Genomic DNA, 12,226 nt, shown 5'->3' on the forward strand with positions numbered 1-12,226 from the left:
GTTTTATGACCATATTTATTGGTAGAATAGATTGTATACCATTTATTATCGGTAAACATAACATACTTGTCTTAACTAACTCTGGTTTTTACTGACACAGAATGTAAATGTAAATAAGTTGCAATAAAACAAAAGTATCTTGTAAAGTGAACTTCTTTGACCTTTGGACTTCTCCGTCTCCCTTTATGCTTTGTCCTTTACTGACCTGCTGCATGCAGACAGGTGATGCCCCCTGTTCTCTCTGCTCTTTCAGCTTTTCTGTAAAGGTCCTTGTCTGGCTGTTGATTTACAGTGGATTTTTATGACTTTGCACACGGTGACAGCTGCAGCCGGGAGCATTTTGCTTTCATTGCACCGGCCCATCTGTCTTCTCCTTTCTCGTAAATAGACCTTCTCTTCAGTCCTTGTAGGAAATTTCATGAATTCCTTGCAGACGTCTACTGTATGTAGGAGACTTATTTGCATGGTGACCTTGTAAAAAAAAATAGCCCTGGCTAAAATGAATCAAAAAAGGATTAGATTAATTCAGATTGAAATTCCAGCAGTTGATTTCAGTATATTTTTGATTTCCCTTGAGTAACAAACATGGGCAAATTGCAACTTGTAAAAATTAAGGATAGTTAATCTAATATGTGCTGTTTAGACAAAAACCAATCAACTGCATCAAACATGTAAAACCAGCTGTAAAGAACTGTAATGGTTGCTGAAAACTAGTCTAACACATCAACAGAGTTCTGAGATTTTTCTGGATTATCTCACCTTGAGAGATTAACAGGGGCCTTTATATTGTAGCAACACTAGGGTTGTCACAATACTAAACTTTTCAACTCGATACCGATACTAAGTAAAATATTCGATACTCGATGTCATTTTCGATACCACAAGGATAAAAACAAAGACTCCAAAATTCAACAGAAATTTTTTCATTAATAAACAAAATACAATAAATAGATAAATAAATACAATAAACAATATTCTGAGGTTGTATGCTATGCACAATATTAAGCAAGCTTGATAAAAAAACTTACAAAATTAAAATGAAGTGTTCCTTCCTTGGCTATGCTTTACACACATTCATTTCATTTTCATTTATTGTTTATTTGAAAGGGGACAGTGTACATTAATAAACATTAAAACAATGTAAATATACCCGAGTTAGCTAAGGAGTGCTAATTTTCATCGGTAGTCCCCCAGCCAGATATTAAAAAGGCAACCTTAAAAATAAACACAAGTATAAAATCACAAGATTAAATTACAATACCAATTACATAAAAACATTATGGTCAAGAAGTAAAATGTATGTAAAATTATTAAAAATATATTGTAAAATTATTTAAATACACACTAAAAACCTTAGTGTCCACAAATTTGGCTCTCTACAAGCCATTTTTTTGCATTCTTTTTGAATGAAGAGAATGACAAAGAGTCTCTGATAGTTTCTGGCACTGTGTTCCATTGTTGAGATGCTCTTACTGAGAAAACAGCCTGACCAAAGGCTGTTTTTCTCTGGGGGAGGATGCAGTCTTCCCTCACTGCCCCTCTGGTTACCCTGACCTCACTGGATCTGAACTGTACAAAGTCACATAGTGGAGGTGGTGCTAAACCATGTCTGATTTTATAAATTAAACAGATGTTTTTGAATTTGATAAGATTGTTCCAGGTAAGTAACTGATATTTCCTCAGAATACTACAATGGTGGTAGTGGTAAGGTTTTTTATCCAGTATTTTTAATGCTTGTTTATATAATGTTTCTAATGGTTTTATTGTAGTAGAGTGAGTATTGGACCAACTTATTATACAATATGTTATATGGGATAAAATCATGGAGAAAAAATATGATTTAGCAGCTTCAGTTGAAAGAAAATCCCTAATGAATCTGAAGTTTGCTAAACTAAACTTAATCCTATTACGAACCTTTTGGATATGAGTTTTGAAATTGAGATGCGAATCTATATGTAAACCTAAATATTTATATTCAGTGACGACCTGTAATCTTTCTCCAGATATTAAAATTTCAGGTTCTATATTTATGAGGTTGTTTTTTGAAAAAAACATGGTAACTGTTTTAGATATGTTCAGTTGCAGACAGGATTGCTCAAGCCAGGTTGACATCAGTGACATGGCCTCAGTTAGTTTTGCGGCAACTTCCTCTGTGGATTTTCCATAAGCCAAGATAGCTGTGTCGTCTGCATACATCAAAGTGTCACAGTTCTTGCACACAGATGGTAAATCATTAATATATAGACTGGAAAGAATTGGTCCTACAATTGATCCCTGTGGAACACCAGTTGATAATAGTAAGGGGGTGGAATTGTATTGGTCAATTCTTACACTTTGAGAACGAGATGAAAGGTATGAACTAATGAGGCTAATTAATTTGGGGGAAAAATTAAATGTACTGAGTTTGTACAGTAAAATGGAATGATTAACTGTATCAAAAGCTTTACGAAGGTCTAAAAAAATTGCTCCCACTATCCTTCCTTTGTCCATATTGGATTTAACCTTTTCCAGAAAATAACTTGTTGCCGTCTCTGTAGAATGATTAACCCTAAATCCAAACTGCATTGAGTGTAAAGGAAAGGAACTGCAATTAAGATGATTAATGATTTGTTTAGCAACCAGTTTTTCAAAAACTTTAGATACTGTTGGCAAAATGCTAATAGGTCGATAATTAGATGTCAGAAGAGAGTTGCCACCTTTAAATATGGGAATGACGCTAGCAAATTTCCATGGCTCAGGAAATTTCCCTTGGTCTAGTGACATATTAATGATATGTGTTAGTGGACCAATAATTGACTGACCTATTCGTTTTAACATGTGTGTGTCCATCCCATACACGTCTTTTGCTCTTGAATACTTAAGCTGTTTAATTGCCTTTTCCACATCGGATATGGATACAGATGTTGGATTTAGTGGGGGCTCAATTAACAATTCTGAACTAATGGCAGGTATGTTGTTATATTTCACAGGAAAACTTTTGACTATGGTCTCAACAGAATCAACAAAATATTCATTTAGTGTCTGTGCCACATCAGACTGATCCTGCAAAAGCATGCCATTGTTCTTCAACTGTATTAAATTGTTACTGGGAACAGTTTTACCTGTTAATTTATTAATCTGTTCCCAAATAGCTTTTGGGTTTCCATGACAGTTTTTAATAATTGTGATAAAAAAGTCTGCCTTTGCTTTTCGTAGTTGTCTTGTCACTTTATTCCGTAATGAAACAAAATTTTGTCTCTCACAAGATAGTTTGGACTTATTGGCTTTTTTAAGGGCATTATCTCTGTCTTTCATTAATTGTTTGATGTCGTCACTGAGCCAGGGAAGAGAACACTTTCTGCTTTTGTGTTTAATTGTCACTGCAAATTCATAAATTTTTGTCTGTAAGCATTCAGTGAATTTCTGACTAATTATTTCTAGTTTATTATCCAATAGTAAAATGTCCCAGTTCATATTTCTTATTGCAGTGTGAAATTGTTCCTGTTTATTCCTTGGAATGCCAATGAACTCCTTCTTTCCGGAATAGGCTGAGAATCGCTGTCTGGTTAACTTTCTTGTTATCAGCACCATGTTATGATCTGAGAGACCAGTCAACATATTGTATGATTTTGTGATCCGTTCAGGATGATTGGTAAAGATTAAGTCAATTTTAGTGCTACAAGTGTTTGTAATCCGTGTCGGTCCATTAACCATCTGGACAAAATTAAATCCATCCATAATTTGCTGAAGTTTTTTCCTTGTACTGTAACTGTCCCAATGTAGATTGAAATCACCCATCACTATAACCTCCTTTTTGAAATCACACTGCTTTAAAATTTCTTTGAATTTATCATAAAAGTCTATCTTTGCAGATGGTGGTCGATATAGGACTATTAATGTGAGAGACATCTGAGGTGCAAGAGATAAATTTACTCCAACACATTCTAAATCAGTTGGAGTTTTCCACTGGATTTCACTGCACTGTATGTTATCTCTCACATAAATCATTACCCCTCCCCCTTTGCCGTCAGCTCTATCTCTCCTGTATGAGACATACCCCGGAACTAAATGCGCAGCAGTAGGGGAATTATTATGCAGCCAAGTTTCAGATAGGCAGAAATAATCCAGATTTGATTCCGTCATCATGTGGATAATTTGTTCGCTTTTTGATTTTAAGCTTCGGATATTTAAATGCCCGCCAAAGAGACCTTTTGGTTTGACTTTATGATCCCAGATTATGCGTGCATTATTTACAGTGTGAACGACCTTCCACTTCCGGTTCATGCGTATCGCTTTATTTACTGTGTAGCGTTTATGGATGTTGGCGGTGCTCACTGCGCTGGTTCCACAAGGATTCTCTCCGTTGGGTCCCTCCGCCATGCCGTTCACATCCGCGGGAGACGCACCCGTCGCTGCAGGACGTCCACCCAGCGAACCACGGCGAAATCCCGGACCGTCTGGACTCGAGCGCCGCACAGAAGCACCACCAAGCTCAGGGTTGACAACGGCAGCGGCTGATGCACTCTCCACGTACGTGAACCGCTGCCTCCCCGGGGAATCACGCCGCAGATCCAAACAACCATCCGCACAGGAACCAATCCTATCGGTCCATCTCAGGTCGATGCAGGGGTTCACCTGAGCCATCGCCGGGTCCCTGCAGACACCACCTGGGAGCACCGCCGCTGGGGATGCACTGGAGCCACAGGTAGCGTTAGTCGCATCAGGAAGGTTTGCTCTGTCTGTTGTTTGACCAGTTGGACCTGGACACTGGTGGATGTCACCCGACAAAAGTAGGCAAAGGCATATTATCATCGCATTGTTTGTTGATTTCTTACAAGGCGTTTCTTTGCGTTTTTTCCTTTGGTGGTAGCGATTTGAAACGGCAAGTGTAACAGCCAAGGTGTACTCTCCATACCCAAAAACGCCATTGATCTTGCTTGTTTGCTTGCGCCAATGCGCCTCTTTGTCAACCCAGTTGTTTAAAATGTTATTAAAAATTGTGTCCTTAGTATAGCAGTTTTTTATCGGCAGTGTGGACTTTACAAAAAATGTGTAAAGTAGCAGAGCGACCAGCACACCTGTACTTCCTACCGCCATTGTTTCCCTCTGGTCACCATCACCAATTAGCATTTTCCATCCATCTTGTTGCAAATCGTCCATAACAATAACACTGGCCTAACCAGTTAAAAACCAAAAATAATTCTCAGCAGCTGCACCTGTTACAGAAAAAAAGTCTGAAACCAAAAGTTCCAAACGGGTGCAGTTTAATCTTTAGACACCGTGAAAACTGTAGCATGAAATAAAAGAATACAGAATTGTTGTATATGCTTAACTTTTGTATAAAATTGGCACATTAATGTTCACACATACGAATACGTTGTCCTTAGCTCGTCAACACACAGTTTCGTTTTTAAACAAATAAACCAATGACGTTCTACTGTTTTTAAATAAACATTTCTTATTATAAATCACAATTGCGCATATTCATACCTCATTCTGCTTTCCAAGGGCGCTATTTTAACGATTTTCTTTAGCTTTCTTCAGGATCTAACGCTGACTCATCACGCTTAGCAAGAACAGGAAGTGCAGAACCACAAAACACACGAAGAAGTCTAGCGTTATTCAAAATAAAAGCACAAATTAACCACAAGGTGTCACTGTTTAACTAATGAACAAGAAGGAGAATTTTAAAATTTAGTAGCCATTTACACATAACAATAACACTGGCCTAACCAGTTAAAAACCAAAAATAATTCTCAGCAGCTGCACCTGTTACAGAAAAAAAGTCTGAAACCAAAAAGTGCGTAGAATTATTCAATCACACAGTGTTCAGAAAGTGCATTTTCCTCTAATCTGTGCATAAGATGAATGACTGTTTAGGTGCCACTGGTGGTAGCACTGTATCGATACTTTTGAAAATGAGTATTGTATCCGGATACAACTTTTCAGTATCAATACCTTTTTGAGTATCAATACTTTTGACAACCCTAAGCAACACATGTGCAAAGATTGCTCAGCTGACGGGAGTCTTGGTATTTATAATCGTGTTTGCAAAATAAATATTTTATGATAGTGTTTATTCCTTTCTTATAACAATATTTTAGACATGCTCATTGGTTTGCTCAAAACTGAAACAATGATAACAATATTCAGTACTGAAGTCTTTCCAATTACTAGGTGAGTTTAAGGGCTTAATATTTGAACTACGGCTGAAACAATTAATTTGATTAATCGTGATTAATGATTATTGAAATTATCCTCATATAATTTCATAATCAATTATTCATTAACTGGAATATAGAGACTCTAAACATGCTTTTAGCTGAAACAGCAACCTACTTACAGTAGTAATTATACTACAATTGTAAAAAATAATAATAATAATAATATTTTACATTTAAAATTTTAAAAAAAGTTTTTTCATCGGTCCGTATATCCAGAACTCATTGAGTGGAAATGTTTTAGTTTCACCTGATTTAATTTTGTAATAAATCTTTTAAACCTTATGCTATTAATGAAAATAATCGAAACATTAATCAATTAGGAATATAATCGTTGTTTGCAGCCCTTATTTGAACATCAACTCTGCACTGAAAAAGGTTATCTTTTAAATTCACCTGGATCAATAGTTTTCCAAAACCTATCCCAAGGTCTTTGGGGGAAAATGAATGAATGAAAAGGAATTTATTTCAGACAATTTAAGATAATTTTGATAAATAACAATAAATGAATCAACCAAATACACACAAACAGAGACCGTTTATTATCAAACCAAACGAAAAACCAATTACAAAACTAACTAAATTCCCCTGAACATAGATGGAAACAAAACCCTCCACCAATTTTTTAATTGCTCTTAAATCAAAGTTGAGTAACCTTCCTATTAAACTTCTAGGTTATATATATATATATATATATATATATATATATATATATATATATATATATATATATATATATATATATATAAATGTATATGTATATTTCAAAGGTTTATTGGACTTTTCCAACAAAAGTTAAAATAGAATAGATTTAGCAATTAATTAAATACCATAAAAAAAACAAGGAAAGGTTATGGTTATTATTTTTTTTTCTATTCTTCAGTTTTTTTTTTAACCCTAAAATGTTTTGCCTTTCAGGATTTGCTAAACATTGTTTTTACTTAATAAACCTAAAAGAAGAACAGGACTGTAATCAATATGTGTCACAGAAGGAAACAATACGCTTCTATGTTCAGTCTGTTCATCAATTTTTAGAAGCCAATTCTAGTTCACTGAGGGATGAGTCAATGCGGTGCTGCTTTCTCTTTGTCTTTGCCTCATAGTGTGGCCAGCCATCACCAACAGAACCTGATGACTGTGGCCAATCTAGGTGTGGTCTTTGGTCCAACTCTGCTCCGTCCGCAGGAGGAGACAGTCGCTGCCATCATGGACATCAAGTTCCAAAATATTGTGGTGGAAATTCTCATAGAGCACCATGAAAAGGTAAAAGGAAGAGCATTCAGAATGTATTATTCTTATTTAAAATATAATTTATTGAGCCTAATTGTTGGAGGTGAACATGCTCACATCAGCTTTAAGTGCTTTCCAAAGTCACATGTTTTAGGCGGCTTACACATTTTACCATGGCAACGGTGTGTCTGCACGAGAGCCTGCCATTGGACACACAATGTTCAGTCAATGCAGAGAGCAAACATTTAGACGGAGGTAAAAGATTTTTCTGCTGCATGCATGCATTATGACATGCACAGGAAAATGTGCAGGAAATCATTGTCTCATGATATTAATTTATTTAAGTTCCAGGAAGTCAATTTTGTCATAAGTTGCTCATACATACACACTGCTTTTAAACTCAACAGTTATAATGTGACACATTGTTTGAATAAAATGAATAGGTATATATGGTTTTTATTTTTTCTGTTTATAGATATTCAGGGACGTGCCAAGTTCAACAGGCAATTCAACAAACATGCAGCCTGAGCCGATGAGGAGAACAAGCACTGATAGTAAACCACCATCTTGTAGCGAGAGGCCTCTCACTCTCTTCCACACCCCAACACATTCTCAGAAAGGTGAGCCCCAAGCAAAAAACACATTTTATATTATAGTTTTCCACTTTTCTGGACTTTGTATATACGGAAGAGGATTAGGGCCACTGGAAGAAAAAAAAAAAAAGTTAACTGATTTTTTTTTTTTTTTTCAGTATAGTATGGAAAAAAAGTCAGAATTCTGACTTTAATGTCAGAATTCTGACTTTTTTCTCAGAATTCTGACTTTAATCTCAGAATTCTGACTTTTTTCCCATGTTAAACTGAAATAAAGTTTAAAAATCAGTTCACTTTTTTTTTTTCAGTGGCCCTAATCCTCTTGCTTCTCTTCTTTGACTGTTTTTTCATAGCAAATGTCATCTTGCAAAAAAATTGTTCAATTTTATGTGTCCATGTCGGAAAGACAAAGCACACAGTACACGCATTTAGTTTGCTTAGAATAGAATAGAAAATCTCTTTATAATAAACCCGATTCTGATTCTGAATTAGAAAATCTCTTTATAATAAACCTGATTCTGATTCTGATTATTGTCCCATAGTGGGGAAATTGTGGTGTTATAGCAGCAAAAGGTTATAGCAGCAGTTGTCACACAGTGGGGACCTTAGAAAAGTGTATAAAAATAACAGAATATTGAAAATCAAGCTTTATTTTTGTAGGTGAAAAGAGGAACAGTGTTGGAAACACTGACCTCCAGCCACCGGCGTCTTCCTCTGCAAACTGTAACAGCAGCAGCAGCAGCAGTAGCAGCACGGGAAGCAACAATCGAACCTGGAGACACAGTCTGACCAGCAATGATGGAGAGCAAGACAGTCGGCAAGTCCGACCCAGCTCACTGTGAGTCAATACCGAGTGCGAAACACTTCAACACAACATCCTCACCGCAATACATGGTCACAGTGGTATCATAATGTGGAGATGCTGATTGTCCGCTGGATGAAGGCTGCTGATCAGGTTAGATGGAAAGAGAAGGTGAATTAACAAGGGAGTCACAGAGACGAGCCTGAGGCTGAGGTTCACAGTGAACCCAAACATAGAACTAGAGCAGAAATTAATAGTTTAGATCAAAGCACATTTATGTGTTAAAATGGTCTAGGCTACAATCCAGCTCAGAATCTATAGGAAGATTTGAAAAAGAAGCTCTCCATCCAATGGGACCAAGGACAAGTTTCAATTTCTAGATTTGCAATTGTAACGATTTGGTTTTAAAATCAGCAACAACATATAAAGATACTTTATATTATTATAAAAGGTTCAAAATAAGTGCTGCACTTTTACCTTTTTTGAAAAATAAAAGGTAGGTTTTCTCTTTGTAAACTACTTTGTGTTGGTTTCTATAAAGTCTTTACTCTTTTCTTAAATGAATATAACCAATTGCAAATTGTTGGATACCTTTCATTGAGCTGTATTAACAGATATACTTTGTATTTATATGCTCTCTTTATAAGCTATGCACATAGGATGTCTTTATATATTTTTTATTAATGTAGTTAAACCAGGATTAGTTTACTGACTTGGCAAAATGACAATGAGGTAATATAATTAAATGTCAGGTTTTCCTCATGTTGTAAAACAAAAATGATCTTTAATTCAGATTTTTTAATTTCTCTCAAGCACCACATGAACAAAACACTAGATTAGTTTTTTTTAAGGGAATTTTAATCACGATGTTCAGCCCTTGTTTGTTTACAGAGACTGTGCATTCAATGGCAAGAGATTGAGTTTTCTGGCATCCTCAGCTGTCGGAGTGGCAGAGACTTTGTGAACAACCAGGCAATGCATGAAACCGGAAAGTTGGCAGTCCCTGAACTCAGCAACTGTTGCTGAAAACAGCTGCTGGAGGGTTTTCCTTGAAAACCACCATCAGCTCTCTGAGCCCAACCTAACTGGAGAACTCTCTCAGTATAAAACCACAAAGCTAACTGTAAAATGATTAAAAAAGGTTGGAAAGTAAAACAAATATCTTATATATATATTTAAAAAAAAAAATCAAAGAATACCTTTTTGAGGGGCTTCATTTCTTCAACTTGCGTAAAAATCTCTTTGATGTAGAGGGCAACAATTTGACAGAACTATTTATTTATTTCAAGGTAAAATAAAACACAAGATTCTTAAAAAAAACACCTTTTTAAGATAGAATAAAATATAAAAGAATCCCTTTATTCCTTTATATTCAGTGTTTATCGTCTTTGATGCCACTAGCTTTGTACTTTTCTTCCTCATTTGTTTGTTGTTGTTTTGTTTTCAATATTATTCTCTCCTTTATTTGTTGGCGCTGTTTCAGCCATGCTTTCTGTCTGTGTACGGGTGGCTGCCCGGCCACATTTGACAGACTCGGCTAATGAGACATTAAGAAGGGAAAGAGTGTTTACAGATGGATTTATTGGCACTAGCGGGTAGTTGGCTCATGTTCTACTTTAGACTTTTAGGGCTGTTGTAAGAGGAACTGGGTCTACCATAGCTCTCCTAATGTTCTTCCTGCAGCTGCGTCTGTTTTTTAATCCACTATCTTTTTTTATTTGCCTCTGCATGGTGCCTTGCTCTAAAGTTACAGATCTGATGGTTTTTCATAATCATTTTTTATCTTCTGCAGGTTTTCTTTTTATGTTATTTGGTTTTTGGATTTTAAGAGCGAAAAATCAAATAAATGTTTATTGTTTTTCTTCAGGACTGATTAGTTTTTATCCAGTTGTAGTAAAAGTGGGTGTTTTGTGTTGTCTTTTGCACATGATAGGCATTTTAACCACCATTTTTGACTAAAAACAGGTGCATCTGCATTTAGAAACACAGAGACTGAGATTTCTAGAAGAAAAACAAAAGCATGCACTGATCAATGAGTGCAACAGATAAGCAGCACAGTATTTTCCTACACCAAAGCTACAGGATTCGTTGATCTGCCTCCTTCATAATGTTTAACTGATATGTTGGTTTTCCCTGATTGGAACTAGGCCTGGGCGATATAGAAAAAAAGCTTATCGATAAAAATAAAAAAAATGCATATTGATCGATATCGATAATTATTGAAAAGATTTGAAACCATATTTTATGTGCAGCTCTGCCTGGACTTTTTATGATATTGCTAAATGATTTAATTTTAATAAAGAACACAAACACAGACTTCCAATTAAATATTTATTTAACCATAACAGAATTGTTTTAAGGAAAAATAACTTAAGAGACCTGGATTATGTTATTAAATACTGACAAAGAATAAACTAAAGTGACCAGAAAAGTGACCAAAAGAAATATAACAAATAAATAAATGTCATCGCAAAAAACCTACAATGCAGCAATGGAGTTAATACCTTCCTGTAATCATCGCAGTAATCTTTCTGACACTTAGATGGTTATGGGTAGGGGTGTAAATCCCATCCGTCATGGCGATTTGATTCAGTATCAATTTCCTCACCCAGCGATTCGATTATTTTCGATACTCAAGAATACACCACGATATAATTCGATTCGATTAATTGGTTAATTTCTTTTTAACCTTAAAGGCTAAAAAATGTTTCAAATTTGAAATAAATCAACGGCAGCTGTAATATCGTTATGCATTTTATTTGAGAAACAACAGCAAACAACAGAAGTAGCAAAGTTGTACTCCACCTAGGCCTATGAAAACCTCATTCACTGAAAAATAATAATGCCTCTGTGTTATAGATTCTGAAAGGCCTTGGGTCAAACAATACTTCAAGCAGAAAGAGGGTAGTGGCTGAAGAAAGCGAGGTAGGAGGGCAAAATAGGTTTAGCGCCACCACAGCAAGGGAGTCAGAATTACGTCCAGGAGTAAATGGATAAAAAAAAAACATGAATCGATACTCTTGCGGACGTGTCGATGCATCGGATTGTCGGCTGTTGAATTGATGCATAGATACAAAACAATTATTATTTACACCCCTAGTTATGGGATATTGCAGGCTTACAAAAGAAGCCAAATGACCCCCATTCCAAATAGGTGGAGCCCTTCGCCTTTTCCAATTTGCATGTTTTCAAAACAAAAACAAGACTTTGTTGGGCTACTTTATAAAACCTCGACCTTAACGCCATACCTGACATATTGAATTGAAAAAGCTTCCTGGATGGGAAGTGAAATGTCAAAAAATTTGGAAACAAACACACCCATATGAGGCACTAGTGATCTCTATTTTTTTATGACTTTATGCTCTTTATGGCATGAATTTTTCAAATATTTGAAAGGCTCA

The 12,226-nt window shown here is 35.7% G+C and overlaps 1 protein-coding gene across 2 annotated transcripts in view; it reads left to right on the plus strand.

Annotated features, from left to right (window-relative positions):
* LOC119787970 (rho GTPase-activating protein 26-like) overlaps positions 1-12,226 on the plus strand; it is a 126,705-nt gene that overhangs the window by 97,934 nt on the left and 16,545 nt on the right. For both annotated transcript variants that reach the window (XM_038292072.1, XM_038292073.1), the window contains exons 18-20: positions 7,304-7,463; positions 7,906-8,050; positions 8,684-8,861. In XM_038292072.1, coding sequence (XP_038148000.1) covers positions 7,304-7,463; positions 7,906-8,050; positions 8,684-8,861 — 483 coding nt within the window. The remainder of the gene's footprint in view (positions 1-7,303; positions 7,464-7,905; positions 8,051-8,683; positions 8,862-12,226) is intronic.

Source organism: Cyprinodon tularosa, unplaced genomic scaffold (genome assembly GCF_016077235.1).
Source record: "Cyprinodon tularosa strain WSP-4 unplaced genomic scaffold, ASM1607723v1 ctg307, whole genome shotgun sequence".
Lineage (NCBI taxonomy): Eukaryota > Metazoa > Chordata > Actinopteri > Cyprinodontiformes > Cyprinodontidae > Cyprinodon > Cyprinodon tularosa.